Genomic DNA, 26,308 nt, shown 5'->3' on the forward strand with positions numbered 1-26,308 from the left:
GCCGCCCCGCCCCGGGACCCGCGGGGGCGGCGCTCAGTCAGCCCAGCCCAGGCGGGTGGTACGAGGAGCGGCTGAGGAGCCTGGAGGAGGCTGAGAGGGGACCTCATTGCTCTCTCCAACTACCTGAAAGGAGGTTGTGGAGAGGTGACCAGCAGGTCCACGGAGGTTCTTCTCCCTCTGTACTCGGCACTGGTGAGACCGCTCCTCGAATCCTGTGTTCAGTTCTGGGCCCCTCACCACAAGGAGGATGTTGAGGCTCTGGAGCGAGTCCAGAGAAGAGCAACAAAGCTGGTGAGGGGGCTGGAGAACAGGCCTTATGAGGAACGGCTGAGAGAGCTGGGGGTGTTTAGCCTGGAGAAGAGGAGGCTGAGGGGAGACCTCATTGCTCTCTACAACTACCTGAAAGGAGGTTGTGGAGAAGAGGGAGCTGGCCTTTCCTCCCAAGTGACAGGGGACAGGACAAGAGGGAATGGCCTCAAGCTCCGCCAGGGGAGGTTTAGGCTGGACATTAGGAAAAAATTCTTCACAGAAAGGGTCATTGGGCACTGGCAGAGGCTGCCCAGGGAGGGGGTTGAGTCACCTTCCCTGGAGGAGTTTAAGGCACGGGTGGACGAGGTGCTGAGGGGCATGGGTTAGTGTTTGATAGGAACGGTTGGACTCGATGATCCGGTGGGTCTCTTCCAACCTGGTTATTCTATGATTCTATGATTCTATGACAAGGTGCTGAGGGGAATGATTTAGCGACTAATAGGAATGGTTGGACTCGATGATCCTGTAATGAGTAACAGAAAATAATTTGCTGATCAAGCCAACTAAACGAGCAGCGGTCTTTCTGTTTCAAAGCACAGGAACATCTTGTTTGATAAGAAAGAGGAAGCCACAATGCTATCTTAATTAAAAGCTAAAGGTTACCGTGACAATATACATTTTGTATATAGATAGTACCTACTGAATTTTACAACTAAGCCTTTTGAAACCGCCTGAAGCAAGCGCCAAAAGCAACAAATCACCTCGGGCCCCAGCAGAGGTAGGTTAGCCAGCTCAAAGCTCCTTGTGCAATTAAGGAACAGGTTGCCCAGAGATAAGAAGGAAGAGGAGGTTTACCAGCTGCTTGACAAAACACAGAACTACAACCTTGAAGATTGCTGAACTAAGACAACTCTGTAAACTTAGCTGATTTATTATCTGACCATATGCAAACTGCATGTACCAGGAAGGAATCAAGGGGGCGTCTTCAAAGATGTTGAAACGAACTCAGGGTGGGGGGGATAAAAGGGGTTGCTCAGCTTACCTAACTTTACGAGCCTTGGTGGAGCTGCGACTCCCCCGGCCACCCAGTGCTGCTTTTGCTTTCCTATCTAAATAAATAGTAAATTGATCCACGTTTGGACTTTGTGTTGTTAACTCAACTATAACAATCCGGTGGGTCTTTTCCAACCTAGTGATTCTGTGATTCTGTGCCGTGCAATGCAATGAATGCCATGCCATGCCTTGCAGCATTGGCACTGCAGTGCTGTGCAGTTCAGCCTTCATTTTCCATATGCAAAACAGCCTTTTTCCAGCTTCTTCGTCTACAAACACCATGTGACTGAGTTTCCCCAAATGTCTAGTACAGAAACTAGTAAAGAAAGTTCTACCACCAGCAGCAATCAAAATTGTCTGGGTTTTTGTAGCAATTCTTGCACCTCCTGCTTCTTTCCAAGGCATTCGGTTATAACGAGAGCCACGCAAACAGAAAATGGTGTGTCCTGGCTCCCACAGCAGCTCAGTGACAGCAGATGCCTGGTGCCCTCAGTTAGAGCAGCTGCCCGGGTCACTCTGACTGTTGTAGTGTTTCTGCGATACAGAAAAGCACCCCAAAGATAAAGGAGAAAAGCATCCTCAACTTTTCACAGGGAGCAAAACCAGAAGTGGATCAAACTCTGTTTTGCTTTAGAATGGGAATTTACACAGGACATTCATCTGAAGTGTTGCACGGGCATCTGCTGTGAAAAGCAGAGATGTTTTTTACTGGCTTCTGCCATGTACAGAAACAGTAAGCACTTTTGCCATCTGCAGGCAATGAGAACGTTGCAGCGGGGCTTGAAGACGTCCTGGCAGGTATTTGCACAACAGGTCGCCTTTGGACTAAGGCAGAATAATTTCACCTGGAGTCTGTACGAACAAATCTGTCACAGAGACAACAGAAGAAAAAGAAAATCTCTTCTAAGTCTTTTCAGCTTGTTACTATATACAGCATCACCGAAACATAAAGATATTCAAATGTTAAGCAACACCTTCTGCTTGAAATTCCTGTGTGCAAACGACTAACACAATGAACCTCTTTGAAACTACTTCTGTTGAAACTGTGTGTATAGGGCTTTTGATAGGCAGTTGTAAGATTATCACTAATATGGCTTGCAAAGATGAACAAATACCATTATTTACTTGCTTCACAGGATTTTAAAAAATACAGTGTAAGTATGGTAACTTGAGTGTGTCCCTGTAGATGACTCTCTGCAAACCAGTAAATCTACAGAAGAGTTAATGTTTCAGTACTGACCAAAAGAAATTAAATCACTCTTTACAGTCTTGAAAATTCTAGAAGCAATGACTGGCTGTGGAAGTCGGATGTATGTAATATGAGGGACCATGGAAAAAGCTAAGAAACAGATACAAATATAGGAATTTATACCTAGGGAATAACAAAATATGCCACGACAGCATAAGGGAGGGTGAAACAATTAATGCAATGTGTATGTTCAATACTGGGGTTTTATTTCTTCAAGACTCTTAGCACCAACAAGGCTGAGTGGATGCCTGAGAATGAGTGAGAATTTTGCTGGTGAGAGAAGCCGTTTGTCCAACGTGAAGTGTTTTAAATAAATCCTCATGGGCAGCCAGCTACTTGGTGCTTTATGGTGAATACAGAAAATAGGAATGTGCATAGGTGCACTGACCTACCTGATACCTCTCACTGTAGGCCACAGGGAAGGCAGAGCAACTCCCTCTCCTATGAGTCCCCTCTGCCTTGCAAAGGAAAAGATTTGGGCTGTTCTCACCTCCGCATAACTGAATTTGAAATGTGAGTATTAAAATAACACATTCTAAAATATTTGCTTATCCTAGCCTCATTGTTTCATAACTTGAAGACATTTTTTTAGACAAATGACCACTTAAAGAAACCTAGATAGAAACAAAAATCAAGAATTACCCTGTTAATTCCCATATGTAAAAGGCGCTAAAATTTTCCAGACTGTTAAGAATATTCATTTTTTTTAAAGTTATAAGGTAGTCAGGATATGCCTGAATGTCATTAAAGATGACAAACATTGTTGGATAATTGACTTTATCGACCACACTGTTGTACAGGTCAGTGGGATCTGCTAGGCTTTTTGGTGGTGGGGTGACGAGTCCTTTTCTCCCTGCACAGTACCACCCACTGAGGACTTGAGCTAAGTACATGTATCTTCATCCTTTGATATCCAATCTGGAATAAGTACTCTGAGCAGAATAACTTGCATCAATAACAAAGTAGGTTCCATTTCCAATGGCTGCAGCTGTTTGGAAAGACACCATTTACAAATATAGTTAGTGTTTTTACTCCCATGAAAATCTCTAAGCCTCCCCCCTCTTTATTTTCTTTTACTCTGCAATAGTTATACCTTTGGTTAGAGTTTAAACAGCAAATTCTAGTAAAAATCTTTTGTATCAGAATCAAATATGAGTCCACTTAGATGTTGGGTATGTATCAACACTCAGGCCCTCCTCTGGGCCCGTTCCAACAGCTCCATATCCTTCTTATGTTGAGGATTCCAGAATTGGACACAATACTCCAGATGAGGTCTCACAAGAGAGGAACAGAGGGGTAGAACCTCCCTTGACCTCACAACTTGCACAATTTCCATGACCTCCTACTAACTTCCCAGGGAGGGTTACTGTATTAAAACCAAGCAAACCTGTATTTGAGATGTCAAGTTCATTGAAGTTCGTCGGTTGAAAACTGATAAATGTTCAGAGAGGTTTAGACAAACACAAGCCATTAACTACAATTAGTTTGTTTATTGAAAATCAGTGTGCCACTATTCATGATGCAGACTGGCATTTACAGATTAGAAGAAGCCATCAGAAATGCAACATCACGTGGTCAGTGGCTGAAAGATCCCTTTCAGTCCCCTGCCACCTTTTCCCATGTCCTAGTGCAACAAGGATGGCCATAAGGCTGCAGGAAAAGGCTAATGCAATATAAGGGCTAGATTTAATCTAACAATGGTTTTCAGTAGAATACTGAGCTCAAGCATTAAATATGCTCAGCTGCTCCAAGTGTAAACAAGCAATCCATTTCTGTGCTTCAAAAATTGGCAGAGGTTGCTTAAATGTAAAAGCTTTAAAAAACCCATTTGATAATACTATTTCTTTTCATTGTGTATTTTACTGTGTTTCTGTCCTTCAAAACGGCTGGAAGACAAGCAATCTCGCCTGCAATCAAAATGCTTATTTAGTGAAAGTGATAAGGTATTCTGGGTAAGCCTGAATATCATTAAATATGACAAACATGGAGGGTTGTTGCACATTATCAGTTGAACTATCAAATAGATCTATAGAGTTACTAGCATTTTTTACTGCTGGAGTAATTGATCCTTTTACCCCCTGAGAATATTCTCCAACTAGGACTCGAGCCAAGTACATGTACTTCTTCCCATCCACATCTGGTTTGGAGTAGTTGTTGCTGGCAGAATAGCTGGCATTAACAGCAAAGTACGTTCCATTTCCATAGTTTGCAGCTGTCATCAGGAAAACAAACATTTGTGAGTGTTGCATTAGCAGCAAATCATTTATCTGACATCTTCAAAGACTCTGAATATCTCAACAATTATGCTTTTTATTTGCATTAGGGAGATTTAACAAAAAAAACTATTTTGCATACAAGGTGGGGACTATGCAGACAGCATGGCAGGTAAGTCCTAGCCCTGTTCAGGAAAAGAAGAGTTATTTTGAAATACATATTACCGTGCCGTCCAGCATAGCTCCGGTTAAATCCCTGGTTATTAATTAAGGTTAACGACTCCTTATTTGTCCCATGAAACAGAAGCCTCTCATTATTGTTGTTGCCATTTTTTTTGTCCATTTCACACTTTTTTATTTGGTAGGCCTTCCAAATATACGGGTTCTGCACCCTTTCAATCTGCAAAGTTTGAAAGTAAGACACATTAATTTTCTTCAACGTGCTTCCAAGATTCTCCTCCCAGCTCCAAAGCACATATACCAGACTATGAAATAAGTTTGTCAAATCACTCCAAACTGTGGCACAATGGACAGAACTCAGCCCAAAACATGACAGAAACACTCTATAGGAAACAATATGGGACAGTTTTCCAGGCTCCCAGGGCACAGATGACATGCCTACTGCAAACTACACATGGCTTAAGTGAGCAAAAGCTGTGCTCTATTACAGCAGAAGCAATTTAAAGAAAGAATATTCTCCCTGGGTGCTGAAGAAGAGACTGCTTAAGACTCGTTTCAAATACTTCAACTGCAACAGTAAACCAATGTTGATTAAAGTTAGTGACATCCATAAAGACTTGTCCAACTTCAGAAATCCCAGTGGAATTTATTTTTCCGTTGTTACTAGTATTCTTCATCACTTGTTCTCAAAGCATATATGCTTAGGTACAATGACATGCTTTTACCTTTTCAATTTTTGATGAGCTACAGGTTTTCAGAAACTTTTCCTTCACATCTCTGTATTCTCTTGTTTCTGGTTTTAGTTCCACTATTTTGAGGCGCGCATTTTCCATATCATCCCACGTTGCAGGGAGCTTAACAGACTCTTGATGTGCAAAAGAAACATAGATCAAGCATGTTTAACCAAATCCTCTGCTTAAAATGAAATACACACTACTACAAACCCTTCTAAAAGCCCCTACATCTAGCTTATCACTAGTGCCTACTGGTCTTTGTCAGCCAAGGGTATTCTGCGAATCTTTTAACAAAGGATTAGGGCTTTGTAGATTCCAGTTTGCCACTACCCTGGTAACTGATGTGCCTGAATTGATAGTTCCTAGACAAATCTCTTCTTCATAGCTGAAGTAGGATCCTTTGCAACATCTTTTACCAGTAGCCTTCCCTGCAAATCAAGTTTTCAAGGACATGGAGCAAATGCAGAAATACAGATTAATTAATTCTCACCAACTAGAAGTCTCAGAATAAAGTCTCTGAATAGGGATGGTTTTAAATTAAAAAGTTCAAGAATGTACTCTCCATCTGAAAAGCAGAAATCTTCCCTTTCTTCCATACTCCCATTTCATGGGAGGCCTAGGATCTAGCTGCATTGTCAAACAGTAACACTAACTGATGCATATAATGCTGGATGTCTGTAGCATAGGTTCCCTCAATTAGAGGTGAAATATTTGGTGAGAGAACAGAAAACAAAAATCTGAAAATATGTGCAGGAGGCACTACTGAGGCACTGGGAGCTGCACAGTTCCTTAAACCTGTCCACTTCCACTTTCAAGTGTTAAGCAGACAAAAAAGTTGTTTCCATTAAGTTATAAAATGTGCCCGTGTAAAACTGAGTCACAGCAGGACAAAGAACAATAATACAATGGGAAAAGTCCTGTATGGATGAGTAAGAAAAAGGTAGTTCCTTATACTGTAAAGGACCAGAAATAAATGGAAGAGGACACATCTCAAGAACAGAAATTAGCTGAGATCTAGAATGACAGCTGCTACAAACATCTAATTATTGCTAGTAATCCTGTTAAGAATCTCAAAACACATTACCTACATTTAAAAATTTTTAAATAACTGCAGGATTCTTTTATTTTCATTTCCCAGTGTAGTTCCTTTCTATATTCTCCAGAAATGAACCAATAATACTTTGCATATTCTTACCATGTCTTCCTTTTACTAGGCTAGATGCAACCTGGTTTTAAGGTGGGAATATCAGTCTGTCAAGACGTTTTTACTTACCTTCAGATTTATCAACACGTCTAACAAGTCTTTGGTTTCCTTGCTCATCCACAGCATATCTACCTTCTATATTCACTATGTATTTTTTCTTATCAATGGTGACCATAACATCTTCTTGTTTGCTCAGGAAAGCATTTTCCAAGCGCATATTTGTGAGGCTGTCGAAGGGCACATATGAATCCTTTTCAAAATACTTCCACTCAGTTATGTTCTGTAGAAGTTCCGCACTGAACTCTTCCTGTTTAGCAGCTTTTACCCTGTGGGTCATTTCTTGAATAGCTGAATAAGCTATCCAGACATCTTTCTCAATACCTGAAATTTGAATAGAGGTACTACCCAAACGAAGATCAATTTTTAATTTCTCTCGTAGGTCATGCAGTTCTTCACTCTCTCTTTCACCAAAATGAGCAATAGATTCTTCTTTGATTTCCGTTTGAAACTGTTCCTTTAAAATTAAATTTTTCAACCATTTTTCAGCTTCTTCCACTTTCTTTTTGTTTTCACCACAAATCTGCACAACAGCCACATCAATTTTCTTTTCCAAAACTGGTTTGTTTTTTCCCTTTGGGGAACATTTCTCAGAATTCCACCATGCTACATTGAAATACACAAATATTGTAATTAATATTAACCATTATCAGCTAGTGCTAAACAGATTTATAACCTGTATTTAAGTGATGTCTACTTACACTTGAACTTCGAATACAATGATTTGGCTGTTGTTTTAGTAGAATGCCCTCTCTTCTGCATGCTTGTATGGAACACACTCAGCAGATGTGGCTGAAAGATGATAACTTTAACACGTTTCAGAGATGGAGCAGAGTTACTTTTTGCAAAGTCAGTTACTGCATCTATCATGTTGTCAGCTACTACAGCTGGATCACGGCCTGCCTCACCTGAAACAAAGTGTAAACATTTTACCTTTAAAAAGCTTTAATAGCTGTTACAAATGTTTAAAACGTATTTAGAAGAACACACCCGCAATCACAAACAAGTCTGAAATAACTTCAGGCTGGCAATTATGAAATATTTCTATTTATCAGGAAAAGGTGGTTTGAGACCACCTTTCCAGCAAGGGAAAAATGGAAGTTTACTTTTGTTGACATGGGGACTAATGAGGTTAAGATATAGAAGATATGGCTTGTTTATCTAACAGTGCGCAAGCCTGATGCTCAGCGGCCCAGTAACCAACAATTTGCTAAAAAACAAGTCTAGTTCTATTCATGCAAGACGTACCTGCATGAATGGGGCCCAGTACTGGATTCTCTGATTCTAGGGATCCAATTGAACATAACAAGGACAATCTGTCCTTTTTGACAGTCTACATTCCATGCCTCTCAACCCTGCTAGCCAGAGCTGCATCATCTATTGGTTTCAGCAACAGAGAAGTAGCTCCCTAGATATTCTCCCATGAGCTGCCCACACATACCAGGATGCTGTGATAATTATTTATGGTTCTCTAGACATATCTGATAGGTACATACAAAGGCAGACATACCTTTGAATCCCTGTTAGCAAGGAAGCAGTCGTAGACTCTACATATTAGCTGACTGCAAGGAGTGAAGCTTTCTAGGTCTTCATAAGCTTCTGATACCAGTTTTAAAGACTGTAGTTTCTGGACATATTTTCACCCAAAAAATAACCCCTTCAGATAAATCAAACTCCTTGCTTGAAACCCAGAGATCAGCAGAATCACAGGCACTAAACCCATTTCAAAGGGGAGACACAGACCTGTTCCAATTGCTGGGAAGGTGACAGAGGGGTACCGCTGCAATTCACACTCCTGAAGCACTTTGGAGACTAGCATCTTGATATCATCATTAGCAACACAATGAATTATTTTTTTGCATGGCAGTCTTCCTCCCTCAGTGGTGATATAGCCCTTGTTAGGTTGTAAGGCTGAAACATTAAGTAGGACATAATCAATCAACAATTACCCACAAAAGAGATGCGTATTAATCTTCATTAGGAGATAAGACATCATGACAAATATGCCCCAAGATAAGCTTCAAGTTTCCTTGCACAGACTGTGCGACCCCCTCCCTCTATTTACACTTTCAAGGCACAAGGATTCATTTTATGTTTGTAAAATATTTGCCTCATTTAGCAAATACACTTTGTGGGTCTTAATTTGTCAAGTTTGCTCTACAGACTTGAAGAACTTCATCTAGACTAGTACTACACTGCATCTTCACACGCACACAAGCATGCCATCTGCCCTCACACTGCTTATCCTCAATTACTCTCTTGGCCTGCACAACAGAGCTTTACCTCTTATCTCCTCCACATGATTCTTTTCCTTTTGTTCATCTTCCTCCATATCAGCCTCTTTCCCACCTCTCTGGTTTTGTGGGGTTTTAAACCATATACCTGTGCATGCCTATTCCCCATTCACTGTATCTACTGTTCACTAGCTAAATTTGGTCTACAAATAAATGCCTCTTCTGTGGCAGAAACCCAGCTTCACTAGTTTTCCCTCTTAGTCACACAGAGGATACAGCAGTGGGTTGCTAGTTAAGCCAACAGCAAACATATATCTTCTCACTCAAGCATGACAAAAGGAGTTGTAGGTAGACAGCTGCTTCCAGTGTCTGTTAATATTTATGCTAACGTTACCCCTTGCTTATGGCTCTGTTTGATGTAGACTTGATCTGTTTTTAGCATGGAAAGGTTTACTGGCATAAGGGATGCAATAGTGGATAAACATAGTTCTTTACATATGCTAGGAAGCTCTCTCTTCTTCAAGATTTTTCTTTTCCTTCTCTCATCAAATGTTTTACAAACATCACATTAACTGCTTAAAAACTAGGTGATGCAACAGAGTGCGTAATACAGATGGATGTACTCTAGGCACTGAGAAAGTATCCCGGCACATTCCCTGCCATGCATGAAGACCTTCAGAAAGGAGATCAGAAACATTGCACCATACCTAGTCGAGCACATTCATCATCAATTGCTTTTCCAGCACCACTCAAAATTGCTTTGGAGACACCTTAAATGAGAAGAGGCATGTGAATCCACTGTTACCACTGTATAATGTTAAAGTAAATGTTAAAGTCCTATTTGAGGCAGAACTGTGTACCACATAATATCTAAAAATACCTCAATCCTGGTAAGAGTAAAGGTTATAATTGAAAAGCCCTATTGCATAAATTTTAGGCTTATGCTTTTCAATTCAAACTGACATCTAAAGTACCTAACAAATTCCACTGAGGCCAAAATCTCATGGAGGTTTGTCTTCTCCTTTAGTCTGGCAGATTTTATAAAAAGATTCTATAAAAAAAAAAAAAAAAGATTAGTTTCCCTTTCTGCAAGAATCTTAAACGTGGCTTCCTGTAACATAGATCAATAAGGACAATTAAGCTTCAGACAATCCTTAACTGAACCTTTTTACTCTAAGAAGTGAAACAGAAACTACCCTGTGAAACAAAAAGGTTTTGAAACTTCCTGACTTCCTACTCCCCTCATCTAGCCCTTCCAACCACATATACTGTTTTCATACATAACAGCAACTAAAATACCTGTTCTGAGGTTGAAGGTTGAATTTGTTATGTTTACAATGACATCTCCATTTTCCTTGGTAATATCACCTTCCACCACCTGGAACAGGATGGAGCCAATCGTCATTTCATTTACATTCTGTGCTGGGGCTGAAGAGTCACCAGAGGAAGCTGCAGGAAAGAAATACAGACCCTGAGCAGAAAGAAGCAATGAGGTAACAGACTTGTGACAGGTACAATGCCTGTTGATGGGCGCAACACCTAAAAAGACCAGTTTGGCTCCAGACTCAGCCTGTGAATTTTAACCTGTCATATTAACCCAAAATCATTCCTTCTCACAGGAGTCTCTGAGCAACCCTTCATCTATTCCCACTATCGATACTCATGCTGAGTTGGCAGAATAAAACCTTGTTTTGCTGCACACCCCCTATACAGACACTACTTTGCAAAATCTTAAGCCTTTGCAAAACTCTAAGGTAAGACAGCAGCAAACATCTCAAGTCTCACAGAGTATACTATCTACTGCCTTTACAGCAGCCACTTTGACTGCCACTTGGACTTTGGGAATGACATGCTCAGCAAACAAAGAACTAAGCATCCATAATGAGTGCATTACCTGGAGTATTTAAAAGAATTTAAAAAATCCACTAGGCACACAACTTCCGTGGAAGTAGCTTACCTGCGCTAGCTGTATCTGTAGAAGTCTGCTGCACTTTAACACCACGTCTGTTCTCTAGTTCCTCTGAGAATTCCTAGAGAAGGACATGACAATGAAGCCCTCTAGAAGGCTTTAGATTACACAGTAGAAATAAAGGTTTGAAACGTAAAGTTAAAAAACATGTCCTGATGGAATTGGCCAATGTGGTTGCCGAAACACTCTCCATGATATTTGAAAAGTCATGGCAATCAGGAGAAGTCCCTGGTCACTGGAAGAAGGATGACATTGTGCCCATTTTCAAAAGGGGTAGAAGAGACGACCCTGGAAACTACCGACCTGTCAGCCTCACCTCTGTGCCTGGGAAGATCACGGAACAGATCCTCCTAGAAGACATGCTAAAGCACATGGAGGACAGGGAGGTGATTAATGGCAGACAGCATGAAGAATTTCTTCACCGTGAGAGTGGTGAGGCACTGGCACAGGTTGCCCAGGGAAGTTGTGACTGCCCCACCCCTGGAGGTGTTCAAGGCCAGGTTGGATGGGGCCTTGGCCAGCCTGATCCAGTGGGTGGTGACCCTGCCCATGGCAGGGAGGGTTGGAACTAGATGATCTTTAAGGTCCCTTCCAACCCTAACTATTCTATGATTCTATGTAGAAAGAGCTTAACACAGATTACTTCATACCATTTGCCATAATGATGATGTCAAGTTTTGACTGTTGTTCTCAGAAAGCAAGGTTATTTAGTGTAAGCAATAAACTGAACTGAAAAATAAGTAAGTTGCCAAGTTCCTGAATCCAATGCCACCCTTCTCTATGCACAGTAGCTCATGCTTTGGTGCACCTGCCTTCAAGTTTGGCTTTTCAAAATGTATAAAACAGCAGAAGTCAACACATGCAGAAAACACTTATTTGGACATTAAACACAGCACTCCCTCTTCTGAGAGATTCAGCATGGATACAGAGAATTTGTGCTAACATAATATTGAAGAAAGGGGGATGCAGAATGCCAGTATGTCTTCTGCCGGGGAAGTTAACCAGCACAGCAATCCTAGCTTAATTATTCTTCCTGAAAATACATTAGCACTCCACCGAAGGCACTCCTATTTCCAAGAGTGACGATATTTATGCAGTATTTGCAGCAAATTTATCTGTAGAGAAGTCCTACATACTGAAGAATTAGGCAAATTAATGAGATAAAGAGTAATTACACTTTCATCTGTATTACTACCAAGGAACAGAAAAGGACAAGGAGGAAGCAGGGCTGCACAAGACAGGTAGCTGACCACAAAGGGTAGAACCGAAAAAAAAGAAAACCTTCAGTACAGACAAGACAGAATGTCAGCAAACTTCTTTAGTATAAGAACAAGCACCCTGTGGATTCTTTGAAGATCATGAGATAGACCCAAACAAAAGAGCACGTAATAGAGATAGAAAAACATGGTAACTCACCCGAATATTAGCTGTGTCTTTTGGATGCAACAGAATGTGAACTTCCTGAAGAGATTTTACTCTGTTTTTGCTACTGAATTCAAACACTTTGTCAAACAGCAATTTAGCAACAACAGACCTTGGGAATTCTAAAATCCCCGTCCCAATCGCTGGGAAAGTAATCGTCTTTAAACCTAGCTCCTCAGCAATCTCCAGGCATTTTGTGATGACATTGCCCAAGACCTATAAACACAATAATTTTTTCAATTACCAAGAGTAACTTTTTCCAGTACATGCAATGTAGCACCATTGCTTTCTCTTGGTATTCAAATACAATAATTGCATACATCACAAGGAATATATTAGTCAACAAGTGATCAGTCATGCAGCCACACAGTTAAAAAAAAGGAAGAGGCCAAACTCTCTCATCTCCTGCCCTCCACATCAACGGAAAAGAGGCATTAAACCCACTACAAAGCCCAATCAAATTAGAGTTCAGGCAAATGGAAACCCTTATACCTTTTCAGATGTGTGTCCCTGAGACCATGAAGGTAGCAGGGCATGAAGAACAACGCTGCAATCTAGACTGTGCCCTTCTGTCTTCAACACAGATCCATCCTCAAGTGTTTTCCCTAGGCCTTCTTCCTTTAAGCTCATCTGAAGCACTGGCCCTGCCTTGCTTAGCAAAGCTTTAGCAAGGGGCCCTTTATTAAGCTGGAGATCTTTAGCAACACTGACGACAACAACGTCTGTCTGAAAAACACACAAGCAAAACCTCTAGTTTTTAGGTATCAAGTCTTTTAAATGTCAAGTTTAAATTTTGCACTGATTAATTAAATACAGGCTGCCTGCTGATTTACGAAGTAAACATTTGGAACAGAAATCCGAGAGTGAGCAAAACTTTGCCAAAACTCAGAAAAGTTATGCTCTGTTGCAATACCATGAGCCTGGCCATAGCAGCACAAAAACTGAGTTAACAGCAGAATTCATTTCAAGCCAACAGGAGAAAGTTCAAATTCTGCATTCCTGATCTACTTATTCTACCTCTATTTTGCAAATGTTTATGAAGTTCAGTCTTGGAGAATTCTCATTTATGAAGTTCAGTCTCATTTCTGTGAGAGAAACTCGCAGACCAAAAATCAGTGTTCACTAAGTTAAGCAGGACCTTCCATACAGGAGTGGTCTAGAGAAAAAGGAAAAACTGAAAACAGAGACTGAAATATATCTATGGAGAAAGACGTAATAGTAGTAAAAACTTAGAAAGGAGAGAAATACAAAGGGCTGTTAACATTGTGTCAAGCATTGCTTTCAGCTCCTCAGGAAGGACCTCTATACACATTTTAATGTATATTCTGCTTTGGCCAACTGGAGTTGCTGCATGCACAATCTGTGAGAGGCATCCACTCCTGAAAAGATTTGCTGGCCACTATGGAAAGGGTTCTGAAATGAATTGCTTTCAGTACCAGTGATCTCAGTGAAGAAGCTATCAGTCAACTAACTGTTAGCAATGCAATCCTAGAGGTAACTCGGAATTCATTAGTGAAGTTGTGTGCTTGTGTTCATCAATGACAAAATGCATAACAGTTCCCAGACCAATGTCCTACAGATGCAGAGAGAACCAGATTGGCTGTGGGCTCAGACATGCATGGCTGTGCCGCCTCAGGACCACAGTGGATCTGGAAGCAGCCCAGCCACTCTCACAGGGCAGGATATCCATGTTAACTGACACTGAGGACCTTCTTTTGCTTCTGTGCTAATACCACACTCTTGCAATCAGGAGTTCTGCAAAGGTCAATGCTACACGCAGGCGTTTCCTGCCCAGCAAGGTAGGGTCAGGGAGTTTAGGAGCCCAGAACCATTCATGGTCACCACAACTGCTTCTGCTAAACTGCAATGCACCACATACCATAGGGATCCATGTGCTTCTGTGCTATGTCAAAACATGATGCTGCGCAGCTATCTGTATCTATCATTCATGACAGTCATCTAACAGCAATTCTTATTATCAGCAGTAATAGCCAATTTCAGTAACATATCAAACCTGTTACACTGCTAACTACAAATGATGGTCTAAGGCTGTTTGGTTTTTGGGTTTGTGTTTGTTTTCTTTTAAACAAACAAAACCCCTCACTTGATATATTAAAGGTAGGTAATTTAAAACACTTACTGTAGCATCTTCAATGCTTCCTTTTTCCAGCACGATGTCAAGGCCTTCCTCAGTTTTTACCAGTGGGAAATCCTTGCTATTTTGAGAAATTTTGCTTTCCCTAGGCTGATGAACTGCACTAGTCTGATGCAGTGACCTGCTTGAAAGTGAGTAATCTGAAAACACTTCTTTTAGTGCCTTGCCGAAGGCCTTAGTTTTGTCCTGTGTAATATCCACAAGATGAATCTCCTTCAAGCTGCTGTCCCCCATGGATTCTTCCAAGGTCTCCTTGATGGAGGCTACAATTGAATACGTACACAGTTCCAGTGGGAAGCCAAAAATCCCTCCACTTATAGCAGGCAGGGCTATGGAACGATGATTGTATGTTTCAGCTAGTTGTAGAATATTCTTCACTGTCTTTCTTAACAAGCTTACACAATTTTCTGCATCGTCTTTCCTCCACCTGGGCCCAACAGCGTGAATGACGTTCTTGCAGGGCAGTTTCCCAGCACCCGTGATAACTGCGCACCCAGGCTGCAAGCTTCCATGCTTCTCCAACAGGTTGTCACACTCCTTTTGCAGCTCTGGGCCAGCTGCTTCTAACAGAGCTGCAGCAAGGCCACCACAGTGTATTAAGTCTTCATTAGATGCATTTACCACGACATCCACGGGGTAATTACACAAGCTACCCTTACTCACTGATATTACAATTCCACCTAAGGTCACCTGCCTATAAGGCTTGCCTATATTACCGAGTTCTTGCTGTTCTTCCTGCTGGACCTCTGATGGATCTTCCAGCCTGATCAGACACTTAAATTCCTGTTTTGCAGTAGCAGCAAAATAGTGTTCTCGCTCTTTGAAATATGACTTGGCTCCTGGTGCTTCAATTACCACACGCTTATAATGCAGGCCAGATAGAATTTCCTCAACTAAGGTGACCCCCTTCTGCACTTCTCTACTTGGTCCACTCAGGGATATAACTCTACATTTCCTCTGCATGATAAAGTCAACTTTCACACCCTTTTGTTGTAAATTGTCCCAAACACTGGCCTTCTCTTTCTCAAAAAACATTACAACTGCCATGGGCTTTCCTCCTATGATCTTTTGTTCTTGTGTGTTTTCATCTATAAAGTTAAGAAGTTCCTCATAGGTTTTTTCTACTGCTTGAGAACAACCTGCAATGATGACCTGCTTCTCTGCCTGAGAGATTGTTACAGCTTCATTAGAGCAGTTTTCCTTGGTTAGCATTTTCCATTCCGCCTTTTGGAGGACTGACTCGTCCTTTAAAGCAATGCATTTGTAGATCAGTTCCTTCTTTATTTCTTCTTCTGCTTTTTGGACATCTTCAGGAGAAGTCCCTTTCAAGATGATAGCTTCTGTGCCAAGCTCATAAAAGGCACTAATGTGTTTTGACATAAACAGGCTCTGTGAAAGAGTTTCATCATCAATATGCTCTAAAAACTGGAAAATATAAGGGTGGATATTAACTATTTTCTTTGTCATTCTGTGTATATTATCTAATATTTCTCCTTTTACTTTATAAACTTCCTCAGGCACTCCACACAGATTAATGATCTTCTGTGAATGATCATAAATTATCTGCAGGGCTGGAAACTCTGTGCGAATTTTTTCTTCAAGATCAATACTCTGTAAAATTGCATATTCCCCAGAATTCATTAACACTATTTCTTCAATTCTTTGCTTTTCTCTTTCAATTTCTCTGGTGGCCTTTTCTACTAGAAACTTCAATTCTTGTTCAACATTCTTCACAACTTCGTTTTCACCTACTAGAATAAGTGAATCATGGGAAATGTATGGGAGTATCAGAAGTTCATTGTGAGTAAAGCTGTTTCTAATGGCTTCCCAAACTTCTGCACTTACTTGACACCTAACTGCTTTGTACTTTGATATGCTATGTGAAAATGCTGTGTAAACAGTTTCATCCCACGTCTTGATCAATCGAGATACTAATCTCTTCTGCTCAGACAAAGCAGCTGAAGGATGCAAAATAACTTTTGGGTCCACACAGGAGGGTTCAGGCCATTCCAGCTCACAATTACATTTCGCCATTTCACAATTTATTGCCTCAATTAGTCTATTATTTTTGTGCAAGTAATCCCAGACATATGGATCCAGAGGCACCGTAATTGGATCTAGCTTCTTTATTTGTGGACCTTCCTTTCCATACAGAGCTGTTCCCAACGAGACGTAGTAAGGATAGACAGAGATTGGTGTTTTGTTGAGTGAATGCTGCTTTGCCAAGATATTGGTTACATCTAAAACAAACAAACCAAAACCCAAACAATTAATGCTAGCACTTCAAACCAAAGATCTTCTGGGATTTTTTTTTTAAACTTTGTTTTCTACATAATAATGTTTGCTATAGAATAGTTCCTCCATGAATTTCTCCCCATTCCCACACAGACATAATTCTAAATTATTGAAGAGTTGTTTTAAGTGCCAAAAACTAGGTTACAAAATGCCAGGTAAGAACTAACACCATCCTCCTCCAGGAGAAGACACACAGAGCAGTCTCTGTGCCCTGTTCTGTCATATGCTGTACTTGAACTGCCCAACTCAGCAGCTGTCTGGGCTATTAGCCAGCAGTATCAATTCACAGCTGCTCCACTTGCCCTAAAAAGATCGTCTATTTTCTTCAACGTCTCTTCAGATCCCCCCTTCCTTGCAATGCCTCCAGCTCTCCCTCTTGTCCTCCACCTTCCACAGATGCTCATGTTTCTGTGACTGGCTGGACAAGCCACAAGCACCTGCTTTCCAGCAGAATAATAAACTGGCCTCAGATGAGTCAGACAACACCCACTGCCACAAGGCAGCTAGTGGTGAAGGTGGGTTGGGAGGAAGTCTCCTGCAGTACATGGGGCTGCGCTTTCTCTATTGAAATCTAACTGTAGCCTGAACTCTGTAAGGATCAAGGCTTGGGTGAAATAAACCGTGCATGAAAAGCAAAAAATTCTATGCCTCATGCCCAGCTGGTCCAAAACTTGCACACCTGTTAGCAGAGACCTGCTGACAAAGCACCAGAGCTGTTGTTTTTTAGAGGGAAAAGCATCCATCTGTCTAGAAAATCCACATTTTGATCTTTAAGTGAACAGATCTCAGAGAAATAAAGACTATTTCAACATTACCTTTATGGTCACTGAATGTAATGATAGCTGCATCTTCATCAGGCAGCTGCTGAACATCCACCACCTGTGCATCTCCATTCTTCTTGTTTTCAAAGTAGACAGTTATATAGTCACTGGCTGTGTTAGGTGGGATATTTTCAGCTCTAACACTTCTTGTTAGCTCAAGGCAGCGTGCAGTAATATTTTGTTGCTTTGCTCTGTGATTTTGATTAAGCTTCTTAGCAAATTCTCCTGCAACTAGAAAGATAATGGAGAAGAAAAAAAAAACTAAAACCAAAAACCCAAACAAGATCAAATTAGCAGCTCACTTTTCTACTACAATGTTAGCAGCCTACTGCTGTGTGCATTGACCAAAGCACTGAATTATGGAGCATCTATCAACTTGGAGGTGTCCACAAAGCTACTTCTTTCCACATATTCAGAATCTGTTACCAAGTGTTCACCACATGCTTGATCACAACTGTTGACTGCAACTACCATAGTCAGAATTTGTCACTAGTTTTCCTACTGAGTAGCACCAGGTCTCTTCAACCCAAACAGAAAATAAGATCAGGTTCTGTTTTGGCCCACGGCTTTATACACAAGTAATCAGACATAAGTCAACAGTTCTAATTTGGTTTCTTTCACTTTTACAGTTATAGAATTGTGAAAGACCTTTGAGATCACTAAGTCCAACTAAGTCCAACTCTCCCCTACTAAACCATATCCCTTAGCACCTCACCTACTCGTCTTAAATACCTCCAGGGATGATGACTCAACCATATCCCTGGGCAGCCTCTGCCAGTGCCAGATAATCCTTTTGGTGAGGAAATTTTTCCTAATGTCTAATCTGAATCTCCCTTGGCACAACTTGAGGCCATTCCCTCTCACCGTATTACTTGCGAGAAGAGACCAGCACCCACCTCCCTACAACCTCCTTCCAGGTAGTTGTAGACAGCGATAAGGTCTCAGCCTCCTTTTCTCAAGGCTAGACAACCCCAGTTCCCTCAGCTGCCTCTCATAAGGCTTGTTCTCCAAGCCTTCTCACAGTTTCTATCTTCAGTTATTTTTTCCCTTGTTACCACCATGGTAAAAGACAGTCAAGTCACTTTTACATCTGTCAGGCAAACACGTGATTAAGTTTTTAAAGAATCTGCTTGTGTCCTAAAGGCTGCACCAAACATTTGGGAATGGACCACAAAATAAGAGACAAATGATTTCTCACTTCTAAAGTGGAAACGTGCCTTCTCACAAACTAAAAATTTCTTTGGTTTAGTTATAGCACTGACTAATCCCTTCACAACTTTCGATTTTGGAGCAACTTCAGTCTTACCTATTACATACTAGCAATACAACTATTTCACCACATTCTACCTCCTACAGAGATTTATAGTTTTCCACATGGAAGACCAAACTCTCCTTTCTCTCCTGTCCCAGCTCCTCACTCGGAATCAAGCACACATAAAATCACCTTATCCCTGAAAGGACTCAAGCACAGCGGCACTCAAAGAATCCTGGATCCAGTTCACTGCTGTTAAGATTTATTCAGTTCTCCTGGTAATGCAGTGCTGTTATCTCTACACCATCTACTATGGCAATGGCTTACACCACTGTGGTCTTATCACACCACTTACAGTTCACCGTGTCCTGGGATGGAATTTGTTAAAAATATCAACAGATCAGCTTCAAGAAGATGCTGCTTCCCCATTCCAATTATTTTTAGTACTATTTTTCAGCCTCCAATTATTTTTAAGCAAAACTGATTTCCCAAACCTGATGCAGTCTATTTAACAATCTTAAAAAGCCCCATTCCATGTAGTTGTTCAATTTTCTCTCAAATCTATACAAACTGACTACACACGTAACACCCTTCAGCAAGGGAAGTCTCTATCGTCAATCTGTTCTAAGACCAGTACAAATTCTTCTGTTGCTTGTTCGAAGTTATAGTCTGGTTTTAGTCCTACCTGTTCTGTTTACTACTGAAATCAAAGCTAGCCCTCTTCTGACTTACATTGGCCTCCATACCTTAGATAAAAGGTATGTCATTAACTTTAATAGGGTAAATCCTCATCTAAAATGATGCAATAGCAGATTAAACCTTAAACCGATGACAGAAAACATTCATTTCTTAGTCTCCTCCACATACACAAACAGCTAATAAAAAAGATCTGCAACTTTGACTCCTTCTTACCAATATTTCTAGTAAAAGTAACTACAGCAGCATGTATTTCAGGTATCATTTCCACATTGAAGTCACCCTCATCCTCTGACAAGCCACTGATGTTCTCTATCAGCATAATTAACATGGTATCTTTTACTGTCTCCTTCACATTTTCAAGCACAACTAGGTTGGAACACGGTGATTCCTGAGCGTTTTCCATTTGGCACAGCTCCTGGTGAGTCTCCACTTCCCATGGCTTCACACACAGCTTAATTTTCTTCAGAAAGTGATCCTTCCTTTGCAAAACATCTTGGGCATCTAGTTTGACAAGAAAACAAAGAAAGATGCGATCATGATCTACATGTCCCCTATCTCTTTAAGGAAAAAAAAAAGTTACTTTTTGAGGTAAGTGCCACCTCCTTTCTACCACTTCTTTTCCTCCCACTTCCCAAAACTCTGGTAATTGAAATGAATATGAAAGAAAATACAACAAAATAGTATTTACCCATGACCTGCCTTTAGTACTTTACTGTGTTTTACCCGGCCTCCAGAAGCAGAATTAAAGTTTATGTATTCTGCAGTGCTCCTGACATAGTTTCTCCTGCATTATTCTCTGTAAGCCTCAATCAAGCATTTTGGACAGGTGCAGAGAATCACTTCTTTCCCCGTGGGTATTATAAACACTGTCAGAACCCCATATCTGCATTGGATAGACAGGCATATCTGCTCCTTTTACCTCTTGTCACTCTTTGGGAGTATTATACTGTTTCTGCTGGAACAATGCCCACAAAGAGATTCAGCACTAGCGAACGTTTGTTTTTATAAGGGAACTTCAGTGATATAAGTAAGATACGATCATACCTTCCTCATTCTGAAAGGTGATGAACATTTGCTGATCCTTTTTGACATAGGACTTGATGAGTCCCCCACCAGACTTCTTTTTATTTTCAAAGTACATTTCCACAATCTCATCTTCTATTTCCTCCCCAGAGGCAGTGGTTACTACTATGACAGATTTCCTAGAGGCTGCTTTTTCTGCTTTCAGTTTCTCACAGGATTCTGAAACAAAAGATCACACCTTAATGCCTTAGGGTAAAGTTAAGAAAAAACCCAAGCTTATTATACTCCAAGTTTGCATGCCACTTTTTACACAAATAACAAATAAGATCAGGTAAAAGAACAGGCAAATAAACAGTAATTCAGGTGGTTGGTTGTGGTTTTGGTGGTTGGTTTTTTTTACAACAGCCTTTAAATCTCAAAGCTCAACAATCACTAGCGTGAGCTGTCATATCAAGAGGTAAGGAGAAAAGGCTTCCATTTATTGCCAGGCAAGGACAAAAGAAGTTACGGCCATGAAAGCTTCTTTGCAAATCCACAGTGAGGGGAACCATGACTTTTCTATGTACTCTCTCCATTTACAGTTCCAGCCACAGCTGTGGGTCACCATGGGTCTACACATGCTGGCTGCCAGCAAAGCTTAGCTGTACCTGGGGTACATGTCTACTGATTTTCTATCACAGGTCGCCCCAGCAGGGTGGGTGGCAGCTGGAAAGGGCTAGGGAGGGACAGGCTTAACCAGGACAAAGGTCAGTATCAACTACATACTCTCCCTAAAGAACTGGCCTGTCCCATTTATTTATTTTAGCCTGAGATCATGATTTCTACACTCCATTAGACACCTATCACAAGCCACTCAGGTGACCAGGGCACTATTGCAGCATAAAGGTCAAAGAAAACCAATGAAGCAATAAAACACTGGTCTTTTCTTGATAAGTGACATGCTTACCTGTCTTTTCCTGCTGAGTGCACACAGAAGCCTCCTTATTCTGGCAGGTGGGAAAAGACACCTGGGATTCATTAACTAGAGCTAAATGACAACACTTTCTGAGTTACTGCATACTTAAAGAAGAAAAAGGTCACACTCTTGTAGACCTAGGACCTAACACAGCTTGAATTTCATTTCATTTGACACTGCTAGAATCACAGATTTCCATATATTCCTTTTTCAAACCATATGTTGAATGTGGTTACACAAACACCCTTTAAGCTCAGAAAAGCCTCAGGCATAACGTCAAAAACCAAAATTGCACACGGTCCTGCAGTGTGAAGCGCTGCCAGCAGGTCCTCCCATGTATTACAGCACTGTCCTCACACAAAAACTGTGGCACTGAACAAGAGATTAGTCAAGGACATCCCTGCTATGGAGGGAAGCACCTTTGGAAACCGGGCACCTCTGCAAAACCATCTGTTGTGACGTATTTGGACTCTACACAACATTCCTCCCTACTAGTTTAAAACAATGAATAAAACAATAAATGGAAGGCAGAAGATCTAGATTGGACATTAGGAAGAAAATTCTTCACGATGAGGGTGCTGACACACTGGAACAAGTTGCCCAGAGAACCTGTGGATGTCCCATCCCTGGGAGTGTTCAAGGCCAGGCTGGATGGGGCTTTGAGCTGCCCAGTGGACTGGGAGTATCGCTGCTCATGGCAGGGGGGTTGGAATTGGATGACCTTTAAGGTTCCTTCCAATCCAAACCATTCTATGATTCTATGAAGTGGAAAGGTATGGATGGACTTGATGGTTGGAAAAGACCTTTGAGATCAAATGATTCTATGATTCAATGAATAAGGAACACAGATAAATTAAAAAACAAAAGGCAATGGCAACATCTGCCAGGCAGCTTTTCTGGTCTGTGCTCTCATCCCTCACAGGTTGCCCTTGTTGGCCAAACAAGTAACCCACACACGGACAGAAGCAGGCTGGGAATGACGGGCAGACTCTGCCTGCAGGGAGAATGCAGGCAGTGTCTGATGGAACCACAATAACTGCATGGGAAGTTAGTCCGATCAGCTTCTATGCATACCTGGGAGCTTACTTACAGTGCTTTATTAATTAAATTAATTGTGCGGTTCAAAACCTGAAGGAGAGTACTGGGGTGGGGGAATGGGGAAAGAAGAGTGCAGCCTGCACCAGCTCTCAGGGGAAGCCACCCCAGAGCCCCGCAGGGACAAGGTGGGCATTTCAGCCCTGCACTGTGCCAGACACGGATCCTACCTGGTACCTCAGCACCACCATCTGGTCCCAGATCCTGGAAGCAGAGGGAGAGGAGAGTGGTTACCTACGGTCCAGCTTGCCCCCACTTCCCACCCTGCACCTCCACCTTGATGCAAAAAGTAGTTGGATATTTTTTATTTCAGCTAAAGTTTCATCTAAGTAATTGTATTTTTCTGAAAGTTAGAGAGAATGCCCCTCTGACAGCATGTTTTCTTTCAGTGTTTTTCCAGACATTGTTCACTATTCAAAGACAATAACATCTTGTGTGAACTATGATCCGTGCTGAACAGATGCCTCTTCTTCTGCAATCACCTCTGTTAGAGTCTGTCCCTATCTCAAATGTAAGGCTAGAGAGCCAGAGCCAGCTCCAAATTAGAAAGAGTTTTGACAGTTCTGAAGTCCATTAAAATTAGTCCTTGGAAAGTAATAGAATATGCAAAAGATTTCTGGGAAAACTTATCCATGTGCCTGTAAGTGGGAAATACATCCTGTAACAGCTCTTGTCTCATTGCACGTTATCGATGGAAATCACCCCTCATGTTGCCCAGGCCTGATAAAGGGTGCTTGTTTTCTAAAACTCCAAAATGAGTCTCAAAGTGCTTATTCGCTGGCTTTTTCAGTATCAGCCTCACCTGAGCAGCATCCTCGTCATCGGGCGGCTCGGTGACCAGCAGCGACAGCCGCCCCCGCGGCCCCCACTCCAGCTCATGGAGGCGCCGGTCCAGCACCCGCTGCCGCACTGCAAACACGAGGGGAACCGGTCAGGGGAGGGAGAGAGGGAAGGGGGGAGGAAAAGGAAGGGGGAGAGGGAGGAGGAGGCCGGGGGAGAGGGAGGAGAAGAAGGGGGAGAGGGAGGAGAAGAAGGGGGAGAGGGAGGAGAAGCGGGGGAGGAGGGGAAGGGGGAGAGGGAGGAAAAGAAGGGGAGAGGGAGGAGAAGGGGGGGAGGGAGGAGAGGAAGGGGGAGAGGGAGGAGAGGAAGGGGGAGAGGGAGGAGAAGGGGAGAGGGAGGAGGAGAAGGGGGAGAGGGAGGAGAAGGGGAGAGGGAGGAGGAGAAGGGGGAGGGAGGAGAAGAAGGGGGAGAGGGAGGAAAAGAAGGGGGAGAGGGAGGAGAAGGGGAGAGGGAGGAGGAGAAGGGGGAGAGGGAGGAGAAGAAGGGGGAGAGGAAGAAGGGATTGAGGGAGAAAGAAGGGAGAGAGGAAGAAGGGATTGAGGGAGAAAGAAGGGAGAGAGGAAGAAGGGATTGAGGGAGAAAGAAGGGAGAGAGGAAGAAGGGAGAGAGGAAGAAGGGGAGGAGAAGGGGTTAAGGGAGAAAGAAGGGAGAGAGGGAGAAGGAAGGTAGAGAAAGAAGGAAGGAAAGGAAAGAGGACGAGAGGGAAGGAAGGGAGAAAAGGAAGGAAGGGAGGGAGAGAGGGAAAGGAGGGAAAGAGAAGGAAGGAAAGAAGGGAGGGAGAGAGGGGGAGAAGGAAAGAAGGGAGGGAGGGGAGAAAGGGAAGGGAAGGATGGAGGGAGAGAGGGCAGGATTGACAGCAGCCGCCGCCCCCCGCCCCGACCAGCGCCCCCCGCCGCCCCGCTACCCTCGGGCTGGGCGAAGCAGACGAGGACGCTCCCGGGGCCGGGGCCCGCCCGCAGCTCGCACTCGCCGCCCCCCGAGCGCTTCTGGCTCTGGAAGTAGCAGAGCAGCTTCTTGCCGAGGGCCGGGGGGGGCTCGGGGGAGCCCCAGTCGCCGCTCACCAGCACCGGGAAGGCGCCCCGGGGCCCCGACATCGCCGCAGCCCCGCTCTGTGCCCCGGCCCCGCTTTCGGTTTCGCTTCCCGAGGCTCCGGCCCCGCCCCAGGGCCGGGCAGGACGAGGGACCCGGCAAGGGCCGGCCGAAGGGACCTCGAAGACCACCCGGTTCCACCCCCTGCCCCGGGCAGGGACACCTCCCTCAGCCCGGGCCGCTCCAGCCCCATCCAGCCTGGTCTCGGACACCGCCAAACCTTCCCTGGGCAGCCTGGGCCGGGGCTTCCCCGCCCTCAGCGTGAACAGCCTCCTCCTTCTGTCTAGTCTAAATCTGCCCCGCTCCAGTTCATACCTGTTTCCCCTCGTCCTGTCACTACATGCCCTCTATAAACAATCCCTTTCCAGCTTTCTTGCAGCCCCTTCAGCCATTGTAAGGTCCCTATAACATCTCCTCGGAGCCTTCTCTTCTCCAGGCTGAACAAGCCCAACTCTCTCGGCCCGTCCTCATCATCCTTGTAGACTCCAGCTCTTGGATCGTCATTGTAGCCTCCTCTGGGCCCGTTCCAACAGCTCCATCTCCTTATGTCGGGGATTCCAGCACTGGACACAGCACTCCTGGTGGGTTCTCAAGATATCTTGGTGATGTCCCAGCCAGCACAGGGCTGGTGGTCCCTCACTGCTACCTAGTGACCCACACCTGGTCAGTGAAGGAAGAGGTTATTATAAGTTACTAATACTGCTATACGTTTGAAGATTGTATATAGTTTTAATGATTTTAGAACTAAAATATAGGATTAGCTTGAATAACAACTTTAGCTAGCCTGCACCTGGATACTTACACTCCTTACTTGAGGAGGCTGAGGGGAGACCTCATTGCTCTCTACAACTACCTGAAAGGAGGTTGTGGAGAGGAGGGTGCTGGCCTCTTCTCCCAAGTGACAGGGGACAGGACAAGAGGGAATGGCCTCAAGCTCCACCGGGGGGGGTCAGGCTGGACATTAGGAAAAGATTTTTCACAGAAAGGGTCATTGGGCACTGGCAGAGGCTGCCCAGGGAGGTGGTTGAGTCACCTTCCCTGGAGGGGTTTAAGGCACGGGTGGATGAGGTGCTAAGGGGCATGGTTCAGTGTTCGATAGGAATGGTTGAACTCGATGATCCGGTGAGTCTTTTCCAACCTGGTGATTCTATGATTCTATGATTCTATAAGGAATTTTAACTAGGCTGCAGTTAGGAAGAATAGGAAAGAACTTGGCTGTATCTAATTAAGCCAGTTAACAAGGACTAGCGCGATGATAAGAGAAAGGAGAACCAGCTAGGACCAGATGCAACCTTAAAGAGTGCCCAAGGAATCTAAGAGCGTGTACAAGAAAGAAAGTTTAAAAGTTTACTGCGAAGAAGGCTGCTAGCCTTCCTCCAGAATCCTCCAGACCAAGACCTCCAGAAGGCAGAGTGTGTGGCTCAAGGGGAGAAAACTTACATAACTAAATTCCGGGAACTGATTATAATAGACACACCTATTCCAGAAAAAGTGATGAATATCTATGACTTTATATATAG

General features: G+C 43.0%; 1 protein-coding gene across 2 annotated transcripts; it reads right to left on the reverse strand.

Moving 5' to 3' along the window:
* Nucleotides 1-4,021: 4,021 nt before the first annotated feature.
* On the reverse strand, nt 4,022-24,841 carry PARP14 (poly(ADP-ribose) polymerase family member 14). 2 transcript variants are annotated; one of them, XM_069861490.1, is made up of 19 exons: nt 24,604-24,841; nt 23,662-23,768; nt 23,030-23,063; nt 21,756-21,836; nt 20,831-21,028; nt 20,000-20,287; nt 17,830-18,066; nt 14,705-16,959; nt 13,057-13,290; nt 12,559-12,780; nt 11,131-11,203; nt 10,473-10,622; nt 9,881-9,943; nt 8,683-8,850; nt 7,641-7,847; nt 6,952-7,545; nt 5,670-5,809; nt 4,990-5,164; nt 4,022-4,763 (listed from the first exon to the last, which is right to left on the reverse strand). In XM_069861490.1, exons 1-19 carry the CDS (start codon nt 24,791-24,793, stop codon nt 4,474-4,476), a joined length of 5,706 nt encoding a protein of 1,901 aa, XP_069717591.1. In that variant the 5' UTR covers nt 24,794-24,841; the 3' UTR covers nt 4,022-4,473. The 2 variants fall into 2 exon arrangements, with proteins under 2 accessions (XP_069717591.1, XP_069717592.1); XM_069861491.1 differs by lacking the exon at nt 21,756-21,836.
* Nucleotides 24,842-26,308: the final 1,467 nt, after the last annotated feature.

This window comes from Phaenicophaeus curvirostris, chromosome 7, assembly GCF_032191515.1.
Source record: "Phaenicophaeus curvirostris isolate KB17595 chromosome 7, BPBGC_Pcur_1.0, whole genome shotgun sequence".
Taxonomy (NCBI): Eukaryota; Metazoa; Chordata; class Aves; order Cuculiformes; family Cuculidae; genus Phaenicophaeus; species Phaenicophaeus curvirostris.

Bases quoted from the DNA above. Each gene is read 5' to 3' on its own strand.
- PARP14 (XM_069861490.1), bottom strand. From the start codon at position 24,793: ATGTCGGGGCCCCGGGGCGCCTTCCCGGTGCTGGTGAGCGGCGACTGG. The intron at 21,837-23,029 runs GTAGGATCCGTG...GTTGTCATTTAG, and splicing joins TGGTGGTGCTGAGGTACCAG to CTCTAGTTAATGAATCCCAG. The intron at 20,288-20,830 runs GTATGATCGTAT...TTGTCAAACTAG, and splicing joins CACCTTTCAGAATGAGGAAG to ATGCCCAAGATGTTTTGCAA.